The sequence below is a fragment of the Temnothorax americanus genome, unplaced genomic scaffold (genome assembly GCF_048541705.1).
Source record: "Temnothorax americanus isolate GAGA-0224 unplaced genomic scaffold, ASM4854170v1 Scaffold66, whole genome shotgun sequence".
Taxonomy (NCBI): domain Eukaryota; kingdom Metazoa; phylum Arthropoda; class Insecta; order Hymenoptera; family Formicidae; genus Temnothorax; species Temnothorax americanus.
The window spans coordinates 753,279-779,043 of NW_027509788.1; the positions used below are offsets into that span (position 1 = coordinate 753,279).

At 34.7% G+C, this 25,765-nt stretch overlaps 2 protein-coding genes, 2 long non-coding RNA genes and 1 pseudogene across 7 annotated transcripts; 1 reads left to right on the top strand and 4 right to left on the bottom strand.

The window, feature by feature from the left end:
• Nucleotides 1-1,834: 1,834 nt before the first annotated feature.
• On the bottom strand, nt 1,835-3,020 carry LOC143905741 (uncharacterized). Of its 2 annotated transcripts, none has more exons than XR_013259309.1 (4): nt 2,819-3,020; nt 2,598-2,675; nt 2,208-2,391; nt 1,835-2,013 (listed from the first exon to the last, which is right to left on the bottom strand). It is a non-coding gene; the product is annotated as an uncharacterized LOC143905741 (long non-coding RNA). The 2 variants fall into 2 exon arrangements; XR_013259308.1 differs by having other exon boundaries at nt 2,598-2,678.
• Nucleotides 3,021-5,716: 2,696 nt separating this feature from the next.
• On the top strand, nt 5,717-6,595 carry LOC143905739 (uncharacterized). The gene is made up of 2 exons (XR_013259305.1): nt 5,717-6,138; nt 6,233-6,595. It is a non-coding gene; the product is annotated as an uncharacterized LOC143905739 (long non-coding RNA).
• A 1,280-nt stretch (nt 6,596-7,875) lies between these two features.
• On the bottom strand, nt 7,876-14,831 carry LOC143905743 (uncharacterized). 3 transcript variants are annotated; one of them, XM_077421321.1, is made up of 10 exons: nt 14,506-14,826; nt 14,183-14,307; nt 13,319-13,437; nt 10,616-10,819; nt 10,308-10,526; nt 9,985-10,086; nt 9,796-9,885; nt 9,199-9,440; nt 8,916-9,075; nt 7,880-8,834 (listed from the first exon to the last, which is right to left on the bottom strand). In XM_077421321.1, exons 4-10 carry the CDS (start codon nt 10,812-10,814, stop codon nt 8,761-8,763), a joined length of 1,086 nt encoding a protein of 361 aa, XP_077277447.1. In that variant the 5' UTR covers nt 10,815-10,819; nt 13,319-13,437; nt 14,183-14,307; nt 14,506-14,826; the 3' UTR covers nt 7,880-8,760. The 3 variants fall into 3 exon arrangements, with proteins under 3 accessions (XP_077277449.1, XP_077277447.1, XP_077277448.1); XM_077421322.1 differs by having other exon boundaries at nt 7,883-8,730; nt 14,506-14,825; XM_077421323.1 differs by lacking the exons at nt 9,796-9,885; nt 9,985-10,086 and having other exon boundaries at nt 7,876-8,834; nt 14,506-14,831.
• On the bottom strand, nt 11,226-13,309 carry LOC143905729 (uncharacterized). Its single transcript, XM_077421306.1, has one exon. It carries the CDS (start codon nt 12,240-12,242, stop codon nt 11,226-11,228), a length of 1,017 nt encoding a protein of 338 aa, XP_077277432.1. The 5' UTR covers nt 12,243-13,309.
• An 8,307-nt stretch (nt 14,832-23,138) lies between the features above and the next one.
• LOC143905730 (uncharacterized) lies at nt 23,139-23,681 on the bottom strand (annotated as a pseudogene).
• Between the last annotated feature and the right edge of the window lie 2,084 nt (nt 23,682-25,765).

Sequence of the window (25,765 nt, forward strand, 5' to 3'; positions counted from 1 at the left end):
GGCCCCTTTTTGTGTTTTTTAGTTTTAAAAACCCTTTGACGGATAAATTTTTGGGGAAAAATCCCCCACTTTTGTTTTTTCGAGGGAAACCCCCAAAACAGGGAAACCCCCTTAAATCCATTCCTTTTTTGCGTTTTTTTTGGGCGTTTTTTTTCCCTTTTTTTTTAAAAAAAGGAATTTTTTTACGGCCCCGTTAGTCTAAAATAAAATTTTCCCAATTGTTTTGGAAAAGGGCAAGTGCCACAAAAACCCCCTTAAAAAGCTTCCCCCTTCCTTTTTTTCTTTCATGAAGAAAGAAGGAGAAAGGGGAACCCTCCGGCCCTTTTTCCCGTTGCCGTCCCCTCTTTCCCAAGTTATATAAAATAAAAAACCTTTTCTCACCTTTCCCCTGGATGAATTGTAACATGCTCTTCCCCCTTTTTGCGCCCACCCCTCCCCGTTGTTAATAAACCGAAAAATTTTCTTGTGGTTTTGTAAATTTTTTTGGCTTGATAGAAAAACCCAAAACCCCCGAAAATTACTGACGCCCCATCAAAGCCCCGTTTAAAAATGGCCCCCCTTACCTAAAAATAAAAAATGTTTTATGATATTTGGCAAACCCCCGGAAAACCGGGGACACAAAAAATTTTTTTTCCAAGCATTCCTTTCTCTTTTTTTTTTTAAAAAAAACCCCGGGAGGGGGAACCCCCCCCCGGCCCTTTGTATCCCTTGCCCGTAGAAATATCCCCGTTATTTTTTAACAACTCTTTCCCCCCCTTTCTCGGTAATTTTTCCCCTCCCCCCTTCCCCCTTTTGGGGAAGCCACCCCTCCCCCGTTGTGCCCCGATTAACTTTTTGTGGATTGTAAAATTTTTGGTTTTTCCCTGCCCCCCCCCCCCCCTCCTGCCCCCCCCTCCCCCGTCCCGTTTAAAAGGGCCAACCTTTTCCCTAAAAATCCAAATGTTTAATTTGATATTTTTGGCTGGCCCCAAGGGCCCTAATGTTCCCCAAAGCTTCCTCTTCTCTTTTCTTTCAATGAAGAAGGGGGAAGCCCGTCCATTTTTGCCCTTTTCCCGTCCCTATTTCCCCCTTATATTTCCCAACCCCCTTTTTTTCCCCGTTTTGGGGAGTTGGGGTAACCCTGTCTTGCGCTTCTTGAGGGACATGATACAAGGGTTGGTAAAAACCGAAAACCCTTAAAAGGTTTTAAAAGGTTTTGCTTGCATAGCCCCCCCCCGCGCAGAAATACCCCCGGCCCCCCAAGGGGGAAACCTTTTTTAAAGGGGCCCCCCTTTGCCCTAAAAAAAAAAAGGTTTAAATGTTTGGTTTTTGGTCAACTTTGGCCCCCCCCTTTTTTCCAAACCCCCTTTCTTTTTTTCCCCAAAAAGGGAAGGGAAGAAGAACGCTCCGAGCATTTGTTCACGTTCCCCGTGCCTATTTAAAAAAGAAAAAAATTAATTCCCCCCCCCCTTTTTTCTCCCCGTTTTGGAAATTGGGGAACCCCTTTTGTTTTTCCCTTTTTTAAACCCCCTGCTACAAACGTTGATAAAAGGGAAAAAACGTCTTGTGGTTTGCCCCAAATTTTTTTGCTTCCTAGCACAACCCCCCCCCCCGGAAAACTGACCCCCCCTCAAACGTCCCATTTTTTAAATGGCCCCCCTTGCCCAAAAAAAAACCCTTTTTAATATAGTATGGCTAGGGCCCCAAGGGACCCCCCGGGTTAAAAAGTTTTCCTCTTCTCTTTTCTTTCAATGAAGAAAGAAGGAGAAGAAGAACGCTCCAGAGCATTTGTATCACGTTGACCGTAGCCTATATATCAAGATATATATAATATCAACAACCTGTTCTCACCGTTCTCTGGATAGAATTGTAACACTGCTCTTGCGCTTCTTGACAGACATGCATACAACGTTGATAAAAACGATATAAACGTCTTGTAGGATTGTGCAAAGTTTTGCTTGCATAGCACAACCACAAGCGCAGAAATACTGACAGCCCCATCAAACGTACCAGCTTTAAATGGCAATCCTTGACCTAAAAAATAAAATAATGTATTAATATGATATTATGGCTATGGTCAACGTGACACTACAAATGCTTCGAAGCATTCCTCTTCTCTTTTCTTTCAATGAAGAAAGAAGGAGAAGAAGAACGCTCCAGAGCATTTGTATCACGTTGACCGTAGCCTATATATCAAGATATATATAATATCAACAACCTGTTCTCACCGTTCTCTGGATAGAATTGTAACACTGCTCTTGCGCTTCTTGACAGACATGCATACAACGTTGATAAGAAACGATATAAACGTCTTGTAGGATTGTGCAAAGTTTTGCTTGCATAGCACAACCACAAGCGCAGAAATACTGACAGCCCCATCAAACGTACCAGCTTTAAATGGCAATCCTTGACCTAAAAAATAAAATAATGTATTAATATGATATTATGGCTATATGGTCAACGTGACACTACAAATGCTTCGAAGCATTCCTCTTCTCTTTTCTTTCAATGAAGAAAGAAGGAGAAGAAGAACGCTCCAGAGCATTTGTATCACGTTGACCGTAGCCTATATATCATTCATCGCACAAAATTTTTTTAATTGCAAATCGGAAACGTACCTCGAGTTGAGCTCTTCTGCGATCAACGAAGTCGGGATCGAACGTGTCAGTCGTCACTTTCTGCCAAGCGTAGAGAACCTTCTTTTCCGGCAGCGATAGTAGATTGGTGCGTTCAGCCGATACTCCGCTAGCCTAGCAATCGTGAGCAGTCGCTCGTTTCCTCTCCTTTTAATCCATTGGGTCAAAGGAGAGGAAACGAGCGAAAACGAGCGACTACTCACGATTGCTAGGCTAGCGAAGTATCGGCTGAACGCACCCAATGTAGGGATACGAAATCTTTAGATAAGCACGAAGCAATTCAATTCAGTATATCGCCGGCACGATTACGGTGTTACTGCCGTTTCGCGTACGCGCGTATGCGCGCGTTGTCGCACCTTACCTCGCGACGCGTAATAAAGAGTCACACGATCGGTCTCGCTCCGCGCGTACCGCGTACTACCGTGTCTCTCGATCGATCGAGATAGGTTAACTGATCAGATGATGAACTGACTGACAGGATAGCGCTCTAAACGAACGCACTGTCTGCACTGCACTGCACTGCGACACTAACGCCGCTAGCCGCCAGTGTCGAAAAAGTGAAAGTGACGTTCTCTGTTTGTTACATGTATGTTATAAAGAAAAGCGGTTGACGGAGACGACGTATCTTAAAAATAAATTTTCGCATTTGGACTTTGCGTCGCAATATTTCCGCTCGTAGTTCACGTAGCGGAATATTATGAGAGAAACCCCCCCCCTAATTGGACCCCAAGCTATCGATCAAACCTACTTAGAACTTGATCCGTTCACTCGTTATCGAGATCTCAACATCTCGGGTACTCGCAACCCGTCGCGTCGCGTAAAAGAGTCACGGTCGGTCTCGCTCCGCGTGTACTTGGCGCGAGACACTACCGTGTCTCTTGATGTTGCACAGCTTATATATATATATATATATATATATATATATATATATATATATATATATATTGACGGCAGGGAGCTGATGCCAAGGAGATCAATCCTGTTTACGCGCGAATAAATTATCGTAAGTTATTTTATTATTGATTCAACTTATTTTTTATTCTTTTCCAGTTTTAAAAGTTAGAAAAAAATAAAAATGCTCTCTTTTCATTTCATATATACATTTTACATGTTTTCTTTCTTTCTTTTATTCACTTTTACTATCTGGTGTTGTTTGAAGTTGAAAGAGAGAGAGAGAGAGAGAGAGAGAGATTGTGTTATTCTTTTTTGCGGCCATCAGTGTCGATTGTAATATGATAGGTCAAGCCGCGCGTTCTACGTAGTTCATGGAAAAAGCGCGCGTGCGGCGCCGACAACGTTGCGTCCCAGGCAGCGAGGCACGTGTTTACCGCGCATGCTTGAGCATATTAGGAGGGGCGCGCAGCCCGGCCGAGCGAGCATTCGTCTCCCAGATATCGTGCGTGATACATCGTGCGTTATACATAAATTCGAGTCGCATAATTGCATCATCTTTTCGCAGTTAAGTCGTAAAGTATTTGAGATCGGCCTATCCGTGTGCGATAAATAAGATAATTGTGAAACATATACGGATCGGAAAAGGACAACAGCGATCGTCACTGAGAGGATGCCAGCGAGATACATCCTGGCGAGCCATGCCGGCACGTGGAAGATTCGAGGAAGGTAGCCATTTTCTGGAACGTTCGAGGAATCCTGTTCAAGCTGAATACGAGCAGCTACTTATACATCGAGAGGAAATTTGTCTGTGGCGTGTTCTGTAAGACTAGCTCTAATTATTCATCTGTTTTGCTCACAAGGTAACCAATCATTTCACAATAGCGAGTAGAGACGTTAGAAGTTCATCTAGCATCACGTTAGGAATCCTGATCAAAGGATCCTATGCTCATCTGAGAGTTATCCTTGTTATTCTGAAGAAATATAATAAGTTTCTCGTGGTGAGAGGAAAACCTCCTCTCTTATTTCAGGTTTGTGCACAATTCATTTCGAGTCATTTCGAGTATAACACTGAGCTCAGTTTAAAGTAAAGTAAATAATTAATCGTTCGGTTGCAACCATTTTCATGACAAGTAAAAAACTTTAATTCTTCTTTGTGCGATTGTTTCTTTCTCATTAATTAGACAATATCTCTTATAGTTCATTACGTTAATTTGCGAGCTATGTATACTTTTCTTTGTATTCTATATGAAATGAGAATACGTTTTTTGCGAAATATATAGATCGTTCCTGGCATTGTAATAACACTATCGAATAACCGTTTCCGTGCGTTGCTATATAAGTTCTTATTCAATTACTTTATAATCTTCTAATAAATATTTTGCGAATTATTTAGTTATCTAGTATTACGTTCATGCTGTGGTGAATTAATGTGTCAATCAAAGACTGCCTAGTACAAGATTTAGTCTAGTAAATTCAGTGAGAAACTTAGCGCTTATACGTTTTTGTTGTTGCTCATGTCATGTATATATGGATATATGCATTGTTATATATATGCATTGTTGTATGCTTATGTTGTAGTAATCGCTCACGATATAGTATAATGCTTTGCCGAGATTTAGATACTTATTTGGTAATACTCAATCAGTATTAACATTACAAATAACATTACTGAATAGACTGATGATAGTAATTCGTTATTAAAAAATAAAGGATTGATGCATTATTTCCCAGATTATATAAATTCTATCTGAAGTGATATTCTTGTATTAATTGATTTATGTTTATGTTTCAAACGATCCTTTCTTTAGAGAAGAACAACTAATTCTGAGCTTGACTACGTCAAAAGAAATTATACGAGAATAATGACTACTATGACAATTCTTCTAACAATGAAGATTTTATATGATAAAGAAATACCTCAGTAAAACCTCCAAGTATATTATGATACATATTTAAAGAAAGGACTGTACTATAATAACTATTGATTTGTTTCTTTTATGTGTTTTATACATTTATTGTATTTCTACAGTATTTTATATGATCTATGTAATAATTGGTTCACGAATACTGGGAAGGTTTTCGGGCAATTTCCCTTCTCCTATGCAACAAATGTTTGTATTCTTTGTATAGTTCTGCCCAATCTAGCCATTTTAAATTACATAAATTACTAAACGCAATCTCTCTTTTAATACACGGATTCTTATTATTTGTTCCTTCCTCATCTAATTCTAGAGTTCAGGCTTGTGCGCGAGCTTGTGCAAACAGGTGTACTTCAAAATTATTTATCTCTCTTATCTCCCTTTCTTTTGATGTTACTTAAAATTTGTAACTTTTCCATTTTTACCTTATCTGTATTACTTAGGCGGAGTTGTTGGATGCAATGAGCTCTCAATCGCAGTCGGGTACTAAAGAGACTGAAAATACAGGATCTAATTCTACCTACCGGATTGTGGAAGCAATAAAGATTATGAAGCAGGAATTTGACAGGAAGAAAGACGAAGACTGCAGAGGATATATTCAGTAATGATATTATGATACCTTGCGCCAACCCAGTCAGTACGAAAGAAAGGCGGGAGAGTAAGGAGAAGAGCAGAAGAGAGATAGAAGAGGAGCAGAAAGAAAAGATGCAGTACGTATTTGACGTCTTACAAGTTTATGTGCACGTATAACAAGTTTATTGCTTGACTATTGAGAATATATTTTTGAAAACTTTTTTTTTACAGAGTACTAATATCCAACTTCACTGAAGATCACGTGGACAGATACGTGATGTACAGACGATCTGCATTTCCAAAAGCAGCTATAAAGAGGGTACGCACCTTATTTTTAATCGTTATTTACAAAAGAAATAGCCATTCCATTAAAGAAATATTATACTAAATATGTTTCACAGATTATATATATATATATATATATATGTAGGTCCAGAGGTATGTTCCGGGACTGTTTACGTTTTTTGAAATGTACAGTCCTGGAATATAACGCATATATATGTAATCAGATTCAAAAAACTGTCCCAAAAAATGCCGTAGGACATCAATTTTTTCCAGGACAGTCCTGGAAACTGCCAAATGTCCCGGAATATACCGATATCAAAAATAAAAGTCCCGGAACATACTTCCAGACCTACATATATATATATATGTATATGTATATATATATATATACATTTATGTATATATATATATATATATATATACAACAACAAAATATAAAACGTTACATTAGTTTCTATTTAAAAATGCTATAAAGATTTTATATATATATATATATATATATATATATATATATATAATCTTTATAGCATTTTTAAATAGAAACTAATGTAACGTTTTATATTTTGTTGTTATTGGATTTTTTTATCGTTAAATTATTAATATATGATTCTATGTAAATTTATAAAAGTTTAATTATCAAAATATGTAATAATTTTCGAAATATGTATTATTCTGTAGGAACATAATTATATATAAAAATATTAGTCTTTTTTAAAAAATAGTGATAAATTGTAGTACAATTACAAAACTTGGACAAATTAAAGATATTTTATTATAAAAGAAAAAGAGAAAGACAGTGTAATACAGTAAAAATATAGCAAACGACAGAACAAACTAAGAGCTGCTTTATTATATTGTTACAATCTATATTTTTCATCTTGTTTGCAGAAATATTTATTTAATGTCTCTGATTTTTATTTAACTATGAAAACAAGATAATAATATATTTTCTGATTGATAAAAAAAATATTTAAATATTCTCTCTCTTGCGTTTGTTCCAGATACCGTGTTTATACAGTTTAATATTGTATTATTTTGTATTATTGTGATTTCATTGTATTGTGAATTTAGACACAGAGTACGGAGTTTTTTATCAATATTTATACATAACCGCATGATATGAGAATCTGAAATATGATATGCAAGTATTACTTAAACTAATTTTGACGTATATTATAATATTTACTTCGGATGCGTTATTTATGAAGTATTAAATTTTCCGAGACCCTGCATCGTCAGAGCATTTGCGATTAATGTGCCGAATTATGACAATATACCCAATAAGCACAAGTACGTCTTATGTACGTACAATGGACATCCATGTCGGACATTGTGTACATCCACCGGACGTCCATATTAAGTACGACGGACGTACAGTGGACATCCATTGTATATCCGTTTGCAACTGGGCTGGACATCCATAGGACATCCATTATTGGACATTTATGGATCTTAAATGGATATAAATTATTAATCTAACGGACGTACTTTGGACCTTTTATGGACAAAATTTATACCTTTACTGGACATATTTCGGCTTCTTATTATACGTGCATAATTTAGAATTAATTAGGTAATAAAATGAATAACGATTTAGTGAAAAACTGAAATAGTTTTATTTTATACAGTTTTATATTATCACAGTATACATATACTTATTATTATTACTGCACTTACAGTATCATTGCAGTATTTTGTGTAATACTGCAATACATTTATTAAATTAAACTAAAATAATATTTATATAAAAGGATAAGGATAAAGAATTTTACTTTATATACCCCAAGGGGCCTTAAAGGGCGTTTTGATGGGACGTACCCAATCCTAACCTCCAATTCATCCACTACCTTACTGTTTCCTCCTTTGGACCAACGGTTTAACGTCTCTTCCGAAAGACGGAGCCCAGTTTTTTCCGCATCTTGCACGGAGGAGCGCGGTTTTTCGGAAAAAACTTTTCCATGTTACATGGCTCTAGTGGACTCGAACCTGGTTCCTCAGATTACGAGTCTGGCGCTCTACCACTAGACCACACCGCCGCCCAATAATATTTATATATGTATATCATATAACTAACTCTTTTATAATCTTATATTTTATATAAATTAATAATTTATATATATAAACTATATATATATATATATATATATATATATATATATATATATATATATATGTATATAAACTAAAATATAAACGAAAAAAAATATAAACCATAATAAAAAATGAAAGTGATGATGAGTTTCTCAGGTAAGTTATTAATAAATGATTCGACCAATTAATTTTCAGCATCTGAACCTTCACGCGCAGTTTCTGCATCATTATTATTCTCTCCACGTTTCTTATTATTATTATTACTACGTTCTATTACTACTCTTCTTAACCACTTTTGGATTGCTTCTTCGCACTCTTTATTAGTAGAATTTGGGATGCTTTTTTTGACAGAACTTATAATATAAAAACAGGGTAAAAAATAGTTAGAAAATTGTAAATAGTATAATTGTAAATAGTAAAATTGTAAATAGTAATTGTATATTGTATATTTGATAATCTACGAAGAAAAAATGATTTTAATAAAATCGTTAAATAAAAGATAATCGGTAAATAAAAGATAATCTAAAAAACTACTTACCAATTATCAAATCCGCTAATTTTAATTTGTTAAAAGTTTTTTTGGCTCGCCTTCCCAACCAGCTATAGGTTGATGCAAGGTCATTTGTTATTAACATTTGCAAAGCTCTTTGAGTAAAATTCCGTACAGAACTTCCACCAATTTTTGCAAGTTCATTCATCTGTAAAATTCAAAATAAAAATAATAATCAACTAAAATTTCATTAATTGATAAAGTATATTTGTAAAACTGCAATAAATATGTAACATATATATGTGAGAATAACACATTCATAAAATATTACCGCAACGTTAAAATTTTTCTCGTCGTTTAGGTGTTCATCGACGCGGATTAGGTCTTCCTCGTCTTGTAACGGAAAATTAAACATTGTGAAGAATGAAGTTGTTGCTTCCTCCACTTCATGAGTCGCCTTATTCATAACAATACGATTAACCGATGTGGTTAATTCGTGAAGTGAATCTCTATATTGCCACATGCTGGCTTTGAAAAGATTTTGTTGTTGGATGATTTCTTTAAAATAATTTTCTGGAAAAAAGTTTAATATATTTATTAATCGTGTCGAACATGTAATAATAATTTAATTTTATAATAAGATTAATGATAATTCTATCAAAAATAACTGTATACATAAAATATATATTACTCGCAATCGCAAAATTTGCCTATTGCCCGAATTTTTTAACCAATGCAATATATGGCTTAAATGTCCATAACGCGTTCTGAGTACTTTATTTCGGCCACAACGCGTTGTGTTTTCCAACGCTCAGTGGTCAAAATAAATATCCAGAACGTGTTGTGGACATTTAAACTTATCCATATCGCATTGGTTAAAAATTCGGGCAATGGGCAAATTTTGCGATTGCAAATAACATATACATACCACAGTTGTGTTTTATATGTACAGGACAACATTTGCATTCTTGTTCATTAACATTCAATGGTTTATCGTTGTCATCTAAAGATTTATTACCTACAAAATTTACAAAAAATACATTATAAGCTTTCGCATTTTGTAAAGGTGCTTAATAGTTGTGATTAATAATTATATATATTACAAAAAATAATTTACCAATCGATAAATTCTTTTCAAATTTCTCATTTCGAATTCTATCGTTATTAGTAGCTTGACTCTTTTGTTTCGGCTTTCTTTTACTTATAAAAGTACTGGTGTCTGGAAGAAAACATTAGGAACTAAATGATTGAATGTTTTTTGAATTTATAAAGTATTCGCGAATGTTTTCTTTTATCCCTAAAAATTTACGTTATACTTTTATTTTAAAAAGATTTTAAAAAGTAAAATAACGCCAGATACTACTATGTCTCTTCATTTATAAGATAATTAATTTTTAACAAAAGTTATATAATGTAGCAAATAAATACATGCATACGAACCATTCGTTAAACGTGGAGGAGTCGGCAATTTAGTCGGCAATTTATTATTATCGTCTGATGATGATAGATTATCCTCATCAAATGAAGAGCCAAACGTTTTTTTTATTATTTTTCTTTTATTTCTGTCAGATTCTGTTTCATTCTGTTTAGATCTGTCAGAATTTACATCGGACGTATATTCCGCCCGTTTACACTTTTTTTCTGCTGTTGAATAATCATCTAAAACGAAATAAATATAACATGACGACAATGCATAAATATATTTTTTGTTAATTGATACATAAGAACACAATAAGTAATATATTTACAAAAAGTTCCATTTCGTATAAGCCGAATAGGATATGAAGGCCAAGAAGTATCAAGTGCATTGTGATTTTTTACTGCAGCTTTCAACTTGTCAGGTGTAAGCGTCGGCCAATAACATTTGTCATTTAGTATCCAACTTGATGGAACTACTTCAACACAATCTTCATCAGTGAAAATCACAATAGTCCATGTCTTTGTCATTTTTCCTGCAAATTATTAACAATTTGTGTACGCAACTTCAAATCAATCATTTTAAATATTATATAAATATTTGGAATCAAGCCGTTAACAAACAGAAGGGAATTCAATTTTTTATTTTATCGTAAAATTTATTTGTTAAGTATATATATTCTCAGAACAATTGAATATTATAATAATATTCTTTGGAATGTTATTCATCATTTTTAAAAATACTGAGAAGTTAATAAATTTAATATTTAAGAAATACATCTCTATTTTTATTAATTTTAATTGTAAAATATGATCTTAATAAATATAATCTAAAACAATTTTAATTGTAAAATATAAAAATAAATTGTAAAATGACATTTAAATAATCCTAAATTAAAATTTTTTTATATAGAAAAGTAAAATTATTAAAATCTATAAAATTCAATTAGACGCGGAATGAAGTAAGGGAAAAATAACAAATTTATCTTTAAAATGTAATCTTATACATTTATGCGATATTTCACTTATATTCCAACTTTGAAGATCGTTAACAACGTTATCAACTAAATATATACCCAAATCAGAAGAATTACATGGTTCATTATAAAAATCTTTTTTTGAATTATATTTATTTCCAATTATTACTATATTTTTATTGTTACTAGCAATATTTTTAATTAAAACAATGTCACCATTATTTAAACTACAACAATTATTTGGATCTTTTATTTTTAGAGTAAAATTAGAAAATACAATTTTTTCCCATTGACTATTACACAAAAATTGATTTAAAGGTCCGTTATCATGTTTATTGAATAATTTGGGTTTCACATTCAAATTATTTTCTTCACTTAATTCTGCAAAATTTTCTTCATATATACGATTAACTATTTGTTGCAATGGTTTATCTTTTTTTCTAATATATCCTTTTATCTTTTGCATATGATTTTCAAAGGGATAGGCACTGTATTCTTGTAACATTCCAAACTTTTTTACATCATCGCATAAATGTAATAAGTTATGAATATTAATTGAACAATTATCTTTGCCATACAAAATTATATAACTTTTTACAAAATAATTAAGAAGAGAATTAGCGTAATCTAAATATCTAACATGATGGAGAGACGATAAAATAGTGACAGCTACATTTAAAGACATAAAATTGAGATAATTGTCTCGATTAAGTACAGATTTTAAAACAACAGGACCTGTGTACAATAAAAATTGTCTAAATTCTGTAGCTTTCCATCTTCTACTTTCTTCTAATGATCTAGGTGTACGATTAAATTCTAAAGGGATATTTTTAATTTGATTTATTAATAAACCAGAAATTTGTGTAACTTGTGCATGAGATAATTTTACTGATGGTTTACCAAAACACCACATACTCACTACAGCTTTTGTAACGCCTAAATCAATTAAATGCATCGGCTCGACAGGAAAATCACGAATCATATCTAAATGTTCGATTAATTCAAGATCAGAAGTTTTTGAACTTATGTGATGTTCTTCTTGAGATTTTGATCTAAATTCTAAATCGGTTCTATCACGGAATTTATTTAAATTCGAGAAACAAACTCTACCGTTAATATAATCCCTTTCTATAACACATTTTATACATGAATAATAACCGGTATGACCTTTTGTAAATTTAATAAACGCCTTAGCAGGTGTATCGCAAATAAAACCTTTAATTTTGAAGGGATAATTAAAACTTTTGTTCTCTTTATTTATTATGATACCGTGTGTTGACAAATCGATAACTTCGGCAATAAAATCTTTTAAAAATAAATTTGCTTCATCTGGCTTTTTTTCCCCGTGATATATACCTACAATACCTACTTTATTACGATTTTCAACTAAACTACATAGTATTGGCCACAACTGCTGATTCAAACTTTTAAAAAGTGGTAAACCATCAATATTTATGTAAACTTCTATTTGTTGCAAATTTTTTAAAGATACAAATGAACATAACTTATGAATATAATTATTCAAACCAAAATGATAATAATGTCCTGGTTCAACAATCTTCAATGTATTTTTTCTAGGAGTTTTTAATAATACGCGAGCATCCAAAGGTATTCATCATGTTCTGATTTTAAAATAGCTAATAATTCGTTAATTGCAACATGAGTAATTTTATTTTTCCAAGCCCAAGTAGCAAGTTGTGATCGTAGAGAACATTTATTGGTTGTATTATTGGAATTTTCATAATTATTAATTGATTCGTTATTAAATGATTCGTTATTCAAAGTGCTTTCATTAAAATCTATAATAAAATCATTATTGGATGTATCATTATCTGAACTCTCTAAACTTTCTAATATATTATTATCAAATTCAATATTATCAAAATTATTATCCAAATCAATGCAATTAAATTGTTCATTAATATTCGTTTTATTATTCAAATCATTATTATTTAAATATTGAGCAAAAGCTTGATCAGATTCAACTAAATTTATCGTAGAATCTGTACTAGCTTTTGCTCGCCTATAATATTTAGTTGCAATTTTAGGCATACTCACTTATTTTCCAAGAATTTCTTAAAGGCAACACAGTCCTTAAGTGTGATCTTGTAAATTAATACCAATGGTGTTGCGTAACTTTCCTCAATGGATTTTTCAAAGCAACAGATCTTCCAGAGCTATATAAAATAAAAGATGTTTTTAATTTATAGGATTTAAAAGTATTAATTTATTCTAAAGAAGATATAAAATAAGAATGAGTTTAGATGAAGCATATTCTACATTTTGAGTCAATGCGCTAAGTCAAATACATGGGCTGCTTTCCAACAATGACACAGTGCGACATAGTATCATTCTATTGTCTTTCAATACCAGTGAACAGCAAAGATAAAATAATACTGTGTCATACTGTGTCGTTGCTGGAAAGCACTCATGATTAACAGGTTGTATGTACATACAATATGTGAAAATCTGAAATATGTATTATACATGAATGAATATTGTTAGTTCATTAAAAAGTTAGTTTATTTTATTAAAAATATCATCTAAAAATATAAATTAATTTTAGATGTAGCAAAATGTATATAGCGTATTCTACAATAAGACAGAAGTCAGCAATCAGAAGATATAAGCGAATCATAAGCCTGTTTTAAAGCATTCATAAGTTGGAACGCAGTTGTCATAATGAGACAGAAGTCAGCGCAATCAGAAGATATAAGCGAGTCATAAGCAATTATAAAGCATTCATAAGTTGGAACGCAGGTGTCATAAAAGATTGGCAAAAATCTAATCCTTGTCACTTATAGCTTATAGCTGCTTCTGTCTCATTGTAGAATAGGCTTATATATTTTATGAACATACATCATACATACAATTATATTTTCAAGCAGATTTTCAATATCGAAGTACAACACATATACTTACATTTTTTCGTATCCGTGTATCCTCACAACCTTTAGGTCTGTCTCGATCCGTTCGACAACCCGCGACACCGCTAACCGAATCAATCTCCGACGAGTCGTTCGTGTACCACACTTGGTTATTCTACACTATTTTTAAAATTATAATTGCGAATTATTATTGCAATAAGTAAATAAATATTATACGCTGCTTCTATTCTCTTGATAACCAAAAATATGTAATATCGTCATATAAAGTAAAATATTAACTTTTTAGGTTATAAAAATAAAAATCTGCTAAAATTATGTATTTATTAAATACATATATATAAATATACATTTATTTACATTTTTTCGTATCCGTGTACCCTCACAACCTCTAGGTTTGTCCTGATCCGTTCGACAACCCGCGATACCGCTAACCGGATCAATCTCCGACGTATCGCACACCGCGTGTACCCGCACAATTTCTACACTGCGACAATTGACACTACGTACGTACGTACGTATACCTGCATGCCTCTCTGCGAGCAGCAACGTGATGCAGGTGAAATTATAACTGCAGCCCAGAAATGGACAATAGACCAAGGGTGAACCGGTACACGAGTAACACACGAGTAAGGCACGAGCGCGCTCATCCCTGCACAAGCCCGCCAAATCAAGTCACGTGATCGCGTTCGACCAATCCGCGCAAGACTCGTTAATTATTACACGCCCGGGCCATGGTATCTGCACGCGTATGATCACGCCATAAAAAAAGACTGCTACGCATACTATTATAAACATATTATAGACATGACGACGGAAAAGTTAAAATGCTTTACGTGACGGGAGAGTAACGCTATGCCTTACAAAACTCATTTTTGTGACAAAAAATATGGATATAATAATAAATCCAAAATAAGTCCATGTACAAATGTCCAATGGATGTACAGTATATACTCATAAATTAGTTATATAAAGGGGATCTCAAATGGATGTCCATTGGACGTCCCTCTTTATTAGTCCAATGTACATCCTTATATGGATGTACAATGGACGACCTTATTATGTCCATGGACGTATGGTAGTAAAATGAACGTAAAACGGACGTCCATAAGATGTACGGTGCTATTTGGGAGTTTACGAAGTTTACCACAAGCCTTACTTTAACTTTTGTTTATGTTATAATAACTTTAATGGTGCGTGTCCACCTGCGAGTAAAACTCTCGAGAGAAACTCTCGAGATTGATTCTCGCAAATGGACATATTCCTAAAAAGTACCTATAACGGAGAATGAATCGCAGCTCTCGGCGAGCAAACTTTTCAAGACCTATTCGCAAATCGACACGACGTTATTTTACTCTCGGAGATCAGCTCGCCAAGCTCGAACGCTGTTCGTATTTTGAGAGCTACATGATGACACAAAGGAACTTATTGAATAATGCGGAAATCATGAACCATTGTAGAATACTACTGTGACAGAAATAAAAGTTTTTTTAATTTTTATGTTTTGCGAATAAAGTGCGAAAAATTCACAATTTAAAAAGAATTAGATAAGAATATTTTTAATACATTCTCTGCTTATTACATGGTCAATAATTAGTAACACTTTAGTTTTACATACTTTGCACGTTTTAGTTACAGCGTTGAAATTAAATACATTTTTACATCGCAAATTAAGTACATTAAAAAAAAAATTATTTAATATTTACATGCAAAAATCTAACATCAAGATATTTTGCAAACAGAAAACTAAATAATAATATCGCACTATGTATTCCACTTCACAATTTGTAAGTCTGTAGAAATTTTTAATTGTTGGGAATCTTCAATCTTAAGCTCTCTAATTTAGAGCAGATCCGACACCTGCGATCAATCCATTGCTTGACCCAGGTCTTTTTGTTGTTATTTAACAACCTTTTTCTTTTTAAAATAATGCTAGCCACTATAGTAGCCGCAAGTCTCTTCGTTTACGAGACATTATAATGTCACCACTCTCAGAGATCGACTAAAAAAGTACGTAAGTGGACACAGTTTTGAGAGAACTGTCCGAAAGAATACTCTCTGGATTCTCACGAGATGCTCGCAAGAGTACAATGTTAGAAAAATTACTCTCAAATGGACAGTGTCAGAATAACTCGAGAGCTACTTTGGAGAGTTTTACTCGCAGGTGGACACGCGCCTTAAAACTCTCGAGAATATCTCTCGAGAGTTATTCTGACACTGTCCATTTGAAAGTAATTTTTCTGACATTGTATTCTCGCGAGCATCTCGCGAGAATCCGAAGAGTATTTTTTCGGAGAGTTCTCTCAAAACCGTATCCACTTACGTATTTTTTTAGTTGATGTCTGAGAGTGGTGACATCATAATGTCGCGTAAACGAAAAAAATTGCGGCTGCTATAGTGACTAGCATTATTTTAAAAAGGAAAAGGCGATCATGGCGCAGAAAGATATGCGCTGCTTTAACGAGCTGAAGATCCGAGTTCAAATCCGACCGAAAATTGTCCGCGGCTTTTATTTGATCGCCACCTCTCGGAAGGGTTAATGGCAACCCGCCGAGAGTGTATCTCTAAGAAAGCAGAAGGGAGGCCTCGGATTTTATACAGGCCGAACTTCAGAAGGCTATGGCTTGAACTTGAGCTATAGTGCCGTTGAAACAACAAAAAGACCTTCTGGGTCAAGCAATGGATTGATCGCAGGTGTACATTCGGTGCTGGATCTGCTTTAATTAGAGAGCTTGAGATTGAAGACTCCTAACAATAAAAAGTTTCTGCAGACTTACAAGTTGTGAAGTGTAATACATAGTGCGATATTATTATTTAGTTTTCAGTTTGCGAAATACCTTGATGTTAGATTTTTACATGTAAATATATAATAATTTTTTTTTTAATGTACTTAATTTGCGATGTAAAAATGTATTTAATTTCACCGCTGTAACTAAAACGTGCAAAGTATGTAAAACTAAAGTGTTACTAATTATTGACCATGTAATAAGCAGAGAATGTATTAAAAATATTCTTATCTAATTTTTTAAATTATGAATTTTTCGCACTTTATTCGCAAAACATAAAAATTAACAAAACTTTTATTTCTGTCACAGTAGTATTCTACAATGGTTCATGATTTCCGCATTATTCAATAAGTTCCTTTGTGTCATCATGTAGCTCACAAAATACGAACAGCGTTCGAGCTTGGCGAACTGATCTCCGAGAGTAAAATAACGTCGTGTCGATTTGCGAGTAGGTCTTGAAAAGTTCGCTCGCCGAGAGCTGCGATTCATTCTCCGTTATAGGTACTCTTTAGGAATATGTCCATTTGCGAGAATCAATCTCGAGAGCTACTCTCGAGAGTTTTACTCGCAGGTGGACACGCACCAATCGGCACCATTAAGGTGCGTGTCCACCTGCGAGTAAGAACTTTCGAGAGCAAAAAGAGAGAAAGAGAAAGAGACTCGAGAGTATCTCTCTCTCTCTCTCTCTCTCTCTCTCTCTCTCTTTCTTTTTGCTCTCGAGAGTTCTTACTCTCAGGTGGAGACGCACCATTAAAGTTATTCTAACATAAACAAAAGTTAAAGTAAAGCTTGTGGTAAACCTCGTAAACTTTGACATGCAAAATAATTAAATTTACTAAAATTAAATGTTTCTATTACACATAATTCAAGCTAAACTAATTAATATTATCTAAGGCGTAAGACGCTACGGCAATGCATATGCAATACGTGTGCTACCTACTGTTACTACGTTTACGCGAGCGCGTTACTTCTGTAGTAACTTACAATAATTCACTCGCTTACGCGGAGTAAATTATTGTAAGTTACTACAAAATCCCGTTTACGCAAAGGAAAATCTCGTTTACGCGGAGAAATTATCGTAAGTTTAGTATGGGCTGGCTCTAATACTTTTTCGCCGCAGTGTATAACATCTGTCGCTCGACGTTCGCCACGCCGCGCCGCGCCCCGCTCGCCGCTCGTCTCTCGACCCCCACCGCTCGCCGCGCGCCGGGCTCCGTGCCAGCCCAGCCAGCCGCCGAGGCCCGCCTCTATCGCTCCTTGTGCGCTCATTCGCTCAGACGTTTTATTTAATAACTCATTAACTATTGCGAATTTTGCAAAATGGTACAAGACTTTTCTTTTCAGTTTGACCCAATCTACCCCCCCCCCTATTCGGGTGGTTACTTTTATATCGAACACCCTGTATAATTGTGCAAATTTTTGCGATTGAACATTTATTAATTAAGAACACAGTCACCGAAGAGTAGTGTCCGTAGGTCCGGTAGGTCCGTAGTGTCATATAGTTATATACCGAGCAGGTGACTACCAGCGCCACATAGTGGATTAGTTCAGACGGCGTCAAAATGCGGCCCGTTTTCTCGCTCGTGTGTCACCCCCCTGGTGCGCACCGAGGCAAGTGCAGATGAAACTTGACAACAGTTGGAAGTAGAAGTTAAAAGATATTATGGTACGTATGTTACATATATTATGGTGTACAAATAGTAAAGTCAAAATTTAAAAGCGTTTAAACCAAAATGCACTAAGGTGTAAAAATTTTTGAATATATATATAATATATATATATACAGGGTGCCCCACAATTGTTAGTACTTTTTTCATATTTAGATAGAGCGAGCCAAACTGAGTCGAAAAGTCATGTACCATTTTACAATTTTCGCAATAGTTGACGAGTTATTAATGATTAAAAATCGACGTATTAGCCCGCCCACCGCCAAATCCAAGCGCGTGGCGAGATGCGGCCGCCCCGCGGTCGGCGTGCGGGCAGTTGTTTACTACAAGCGGCGATGATTACGCACGAACGGCGCGTAACGCCGGGCCCCTGTCCTAAGCGATGATATAGTTTCTCACCTTTTTTAAATAGAAATAAAATTTTCTAACAACATAGAAAATTTTTTTGTGCGTACGTATGTACATATGTGTGCACATGCGTACACCAGGAAAATATCAATTCTACTGCTTAAAAAAGCGATTACTCAATTTACCTTTTTTTTTATAGTAAGTAACGGTTGTCTTTAAGCAAGAATATTTTCTTGATATTAGTCTTAAAATGTACAAATTTTAAAAAGAGTCTTTATTATGTACTCGAAAGAAGAATTTATACTTCTTCAAAGGACATAATAAAATTTTATCAAAGAAAAGTCAAAATAATAAATAAAATAATATGAGGACCCTCGAGATTAAAATAGGAGAAGGCTATGAGGGTCAGACGCAGATCACAGTGCGTAATATCAGATATAAGTGATTTATTCGTCGTTTTGATACATTACATCGATCCGTACGTTTCGGCTCAGTTTTGAGCCATCTTCAACGGTAGTTACAAAAATTAAGTTACACGTTCTCCGTACCGTATGGTGAGTTTACTGATTCAAAGTATCAGAAACATAGACCAATTGATCCATATCTGTAAATTTGTTCAATTAATGTTGAGATATTAAAAAGATCCCTTAGGAAACTCACCATTCGGTCTGAAAAACGTGGAATACAGAGCCATGTATACATAATGAATACTCTCTGCGAGAAAATTTGACGATCTTTATCGACACGACACATGCACAGCAATGATATGAAAGGTCTTGCAAGAAGAGGCATGTCGTAGGTCAACACACCGGCGAGGATTATAACAAAGCACGATTTGTCACCGTCTCAAAATGACACGGATTTTTTGCATCATGCATATGTCACGGTTTTGAGAAAATTGTAATCCATGCTCATGAACTTTGGTCGTTGGCAAATCGAGGTTTTACTATTGGTACATGCAATATTGTGACGGTGTCAAATCGTGCTTTGTTATAATCCTCGCCGGTGTGTTGACCTACGACATGCCTCTTCTTGCAAGACCTTTCATATCATTGCTGTGCATGTGTCGTGTCGATAAAGATCGTCAAGTCTTCTCAGCCAGAGAGTATTCATTATGTATACATGGCTCTGTATTCCACGTTTTTTAGACCAAATGGTGAGTTTCCTAAAGGATCTTTTTAATATCTCAACATTAATTGAACAAATTTACAGATATGGGTCAATTGGTCTATGTTTCTAATACTTTGAATCAGTGAACTCACCATACGGTACGGAGAACGTGTAACTTAATTTCTGTAACTATTATACCGCTGAAACCTAGATGGCTCAAAACTGAGCCGAAACGTACGGATCGATGTAATGTATCAAAACGACGAATAAATCACTTATTTCTGATATTACGCATTGTGATCTGCGTCTGACCCTCATAGCCTTCTCCTATTTTAATCTCGAGGGTCCTCATATTATTTTATTTATTATTTTGACTTTTCTTTGATAAAATTTTATTATGTTCTTTGAAGGAGTATAAATTCTTCTTTCGAGTACATAATAAAAACTCTTTCTAAAATTTGTACATTTTAAGACTATTATCAAGAAAATATTCTTGCTTAAAGACAACCGTTACTTACTAAAAAAAAAGGTAAATTGAGTAATCGCTTTTTTAAGCAGTAGAATTGATATTTTCCTGGTGTATGCATGTGCACACATATGTACATACGTACGCACAAAAAAATTTTCTATGTTGTTAGAAAATTTTATTTCTATTTAAAAAAGGCGAGAAACCATCATCGCTTATAGGACAGGGGCCCGGCGTTACGCGCCGCTTGTAGTAAACAACTGCCCGCGCGGCGACCGCGGGGCGGCCGCATCTCGCCGCGCGCTTGGATTTGGCGGAGGGCGGGCTAATACATCGATATTTAATCATTAATAACTCGTCAACTATTGCAAAAATTGCAAAATGGTACATGACTTTTCGACTCAGTTTGGCTCGCTCTATCTAAATATGAAAAAAGTACCAACAATTGTGGGGCACCTTGTATATATATATTCATATATACAGGGTGTCAAAAATAAAAATAACCACCCGAATAGGGGGGGTAGATTGGGTCAAACTGAAAAGAAAAGTCTCGTACCATTTTGCAAAATTCGCAATAGTTAACGAGTTATTAAATAAAACGTCTGAGCGAATGCGCGCACAAGGAGCGATAGAGGCGGGCCTCGGCGGCTGGCTGGGCTGGCACGGTGCCCGGCGCGCGGCGAGCGGTGGGGGTCGAGAGACGAGCGGCGAGCGGGGCGCGGCGCGGCGCGGCGAACGTCGAGCGACAGATGTTATACACTGCGACGAAAAAGTATTAGAGCCAGCCCATACTAAACTTACGATAATTCTTTCGCGTAAATGGGATTTTCCTTCGCGTAAACGGGATTTTGTAGTAACTTGCAATAATTTACTCCGCGTAAACGAGTGAATTATCGTAAGTTACTACAGAAGTAACGCGCTCGCGTAAACGTAGTAACAGTAGGTAGCACACATATTGGCTATTGCATAGGCATTGCCGTAACGTCTTACGCCTTAGATAATATTAATTAGTTTAGCTTGAATTATGTGTAATAAAAACATTTAATTTTAGTAAATTTAATTATTTTGCATGTCAAAGTTTACGAGGTTTACCACAAGCCTCACTTTAACTTTTGTTTATGTTATAATAACTTTAATGGTGCGTGTCCACTTGCGAGTAAAACTCTCGAGAGTAGCTCTCGAGATTGATTCTCGCAAATGGACATATTCCTAAAGAGTACCTATAACGGAGAATGAATCGCAGCTCTCGGCGAGCGAACTTTTCAAGACCTACTCGTAAATCGACACGACGTTATTTTACTCTCGGAGATCAGCTCGCCAAGCTCGAACGCTGTTCGTATTTTGAGAGCTACATGATGACACAAAGGAACTTATTGAATAATGCGGAAATCATGAACCATTGTAGAATACTTCTGTGACAGAAATAAAATTTTTTTTAATTTTTATGTTTTGCGAATAAAGTGCGAAAAATTCATAATTTAAAGAATTAGATAAGAATATTTTTAATACATTCTCTGCTTATATTACATGGTCAATAATTAGTAACACTTTAGTTTTACATACTTTGCACGTTTTAGTTACAGCGTTGAAATTAAATACATTTTTACATCGCAAATTAAGTACATTAAAAAAAAAATTATTTAATATTTACATGTAAAAATCTAACATCAAGATATTTTACAAACAGAAAACTAAATAATAATATCGCACTATGTATTCCACTTCACAATTTGTAAGTCTGCAAAAACTTTTAATTGTAGGAGTAATTATTGTAAGTTACTACAAAATCCCGTTTACGCGAAGGAAAATCCCGTTTACGCGAAGGAATTATCGTAAGTTTAGTATGGGCTGGCTCTAATACTTTTTCGTCGTAGTGTATAACATCTGTCGCTCGACGTTCGCCGCGCCGCGCCGCGCCCCGCTCGCCGCTCGTCTCTCGACCCCCACCGCTCGCCGCGCGCCGGGCACCGTGCCAGCCCAGCCAGCCGCCGAGGTCCGCCTCTATCGCTCCTTGTGCGCCCATTCGCTCAGACGTTTTATTTAATAACTCGTTAACTATTGCGAATTTTGCAAAATAGTACGAGACTTTTCTTTTCAGTTTGACCCAATCTACCCCCCCCCCCTATTCGGGTGGTTACTTTTATTTTTGACACCCTGTATACATATATATAAGTGCATATATTAGTTTTTATATTAATCGATGTTCATATAATTTTATGTTTTTTTAAATTATTTTCTGACATATTTTTTATTGTCTATAAAGTATACTATATGTGATTAGCTAATTGTTTACATTATTTTCATTTTGGAACGAGGTGAAATTTACAAAAGTGAGCAAATTCACTAGAGAATCTACAATTTCATTTGTCGAAATCTAGTAAATCTGTTCACTTTTGTAATTTTCACCTCGTCCCCCAAGATACAGAATCGACCCCCAGTAGTATGCGATCTGTTCTTTTAGCTTCTGCAGCATTTATCTTGCCTCTTTCTCTCTCCTCGTTAGAGAGAAAAAGAGGTAAGATGGACGGTGCAAGAAGTTCAGCTAAAAAGAGCAGATCTTTGATTGGTTATCTACTTAGCTCGCGCATGTGCAGTTGAATTTCGTACACGCTGACATCAAAGGTGCCGACAGGGAGTTGCGCTACTGTATATACTGTGGTATTTTACATCGTGCAATATTTCTGAACGCTGAAACATTTCTACGATTGCATCCACTTCCATCTTTCCTGATGAATCTTCGTGATTTCTTTCGCATACTGCTTTGTGATTTTCAGCCCATTTTTCATATTCGCTTGTTTCTTCTTTTCCTTTCTAAAAACTGCAGGCCTTACAGAATTTTGATTTCACTCCAACGTCGACAATTTTTTCCGTGCACCACCCTATTAGTGAAACGACGCCGAACGAAAATCCACTCTTTCTCCACGTCCCGTCACCAGAAATCGTTATTCCGCTTGTCTGTCCCCTTTCCAATGACATCTCCTTTTCTTTTGCAGCTGCTCGTTTCATTGAAATATCACATACAGCATTAGTGGCAACACAAATGTTTTCAATTATTTTGTCGTAAAAAGATTGATACACAGGCGTGGGCAAATACATAAATGCACAAAATTTTTTAATTCCGTTGATTCCTATTCCGAGTAATCTCATTGAAAATACCATTCTGCGATTTATCTCGTATGCGTGATTGTTTATAAGTGGACTAGCGTTGACATATTGTGGCTCGCACTTTTCACAAATCACAGCAATTTTGAAACCTAGACCGCAACAACTGCTTTCTTGAAACTTGATATTCAAGCCACATGTTTTGCACACAACAAATTGCGAAATTGTTGTAAAAACGGTAATAAAATTAATTAAACGATATCCGAAAGTATTGTCTACGTGTATCTCGTAATCGTTCGCACTCGTTTTCAGTTTTTTCGCTGACGCACTTACAGATTCAGTTTCAGCTTTAGGCCAGTCATATTAGACTAACTTAGGGGGGTAACCTTCCAATTACTCTTTTCAGGTTGCAACCACCATGAATCGATTTGATTTAAGGTGTTGTAAGTGGGATTAATTTTGCTTCGCATAATTAATGCGCATTAAAAGTTATTGACAATATTATTAGTAAAAAAAGCGATTTTTTTTTAAATATCTCGAAAACTAAGCAAGATAGGGTAACTAACTATACGTACCTTTTTCGTAGAGCGTGAAATTATCTACAATAATGATCTGAACAACATTTATTGTCAAGTCAGTCGTTTAGCTTGCACGCGCCGTCAAAGTCCGAGACTCGGATCTTGAAAACCCTCGATTTCATCGGTTTTGATGTTGCGTCAGTGATTTTTTTCAGTCATTTAAAATGGAATTAAAAATTCCCAAAAAATTACACATCATCTGAGAACTACAAAGAATACTTTTCAGGGTGTAAGCAATTTTTTAGACCTTTTTTCTTTAGTTTGTAGCTATGTAAGCAAAAACTTTTGATTTTTTGGACTACTCTTAGTTTTTTGCTGTTTTCAGGCCTTAGAATTTATTTGAGACGAATTTTATCGTATGCATCTTGTTGTGGACGAAATTTGCAACAAAAAAAGACCCTTGTATTTTTTTTGTATTTTGTACGACAAACGCTGATTTTTTTATTGGCGCGCAAACTTATCCAATATTGCGTACAGGTCGGATAACGCTTGTTTTACACTAAAATAATTATTTTTTATTAAAATTTACGTAATTTTTCGCATTATTATTAAACCATATTGCAAAGCCATTTTCAACACATTCTCTCATGTTTACTTATTTATTAACAGATTGTTCATTTAAAAATTATTATAAACAATTAAAAAAACATGTTATATTTGTTGTACTCGTCGTCTTATTTCAACTCAAATAATGTTTTTAAAAAATTTATTCATGTTATTTATAACATTTATTCAAACATACAGTGTATCTTTGACTATTTTTCGCACCATTTCTGAGCCAATGGTCCGTTTTTTGTGGTTTTCCCAGTAGGCCTAATCCACAAGCATTGAATATATATTCTTTTTATGTGATAATTATTTTGATATTCCTTGGATACTAAAATTATCCAACACGCAGATATTGATGAATATTAACATATGCCTCAAGATCGTCAAAAAGTCGTACGTTTTTCAGTAAACTCGGGGGGGAGAGTTTAAGGAAAAAAACGCACCATTGATTTTACCTCAGAGATGGTGTGGAAATTAGTCAAAAGATGCACTGTCTGTATGTTTGAATAAAAAAAAAATGTTATAAATAATATAAATAAATTTTTTAAAAACATTTTTCGAGTTAATATGAGACGACGAGTACAACAATTATAACATGTTTTTCTAATTGTTTATAATAATTTTTAAATAAACAATTTGTTAATAAATAAGTAAACATGAGAGAATGTGTTGAAAACGGCTTTGCAATATGGTTCAATAATAATGCGAAAAATTACGTAAATTTTAATAAACAATAATTATTAAAGGTCCTTTTTTGTTGCAAATTTCGTCCACAACAAGATGCATACGATAAAATTCGTCTCAAATAAATTCTAAAGTCTGAAAACAGCGAAAAACCAAGAGTAGTCCAAAAAATCAAAATTTTTTGCTTACATAGCTACAAACTAAAGAAAAAGGGTCTAAAAAATCGGTTACACCCTGAAAAGTATTCTTTGTACTTCTCAGATGATGTGTGATTTTTTGAGAATTGTTAATTTTATTTTAAATGACTGAAAAAAATCACCGACGCAACAT

Bases quoted from the DNA above. Each gene is read 5' to 3' on its own strand.
- LOC143905743 (XM_077421321.1), bottom strand. From the start codon at position 10,814: ATGACAAAGACATGGACTATTGTGATTTTCACTGATGAAGATTGTGTT. The intron at 10,087-10,307 runs GTTCGTATGCAT...GTTTTCTTCCAG, and splicing joins TCCTCCACGTTTAACGAATG to ACACCAGTACTTTTATAAGT. The intron at 9,441-9,795 runs GTATGTATATGT...ACTTTTTTCCAG, and splicing joins ACATATAAAACACAACTGTG to AAAATTATTTTAAAGAAATC.
- LOC143905729 (XM_077421306.1), bottom strand. From the start codon at position 12,242: ATGATTCGTGATTTTCCTGTCGAGCCGATGCATTTAATTGATTTAGGC.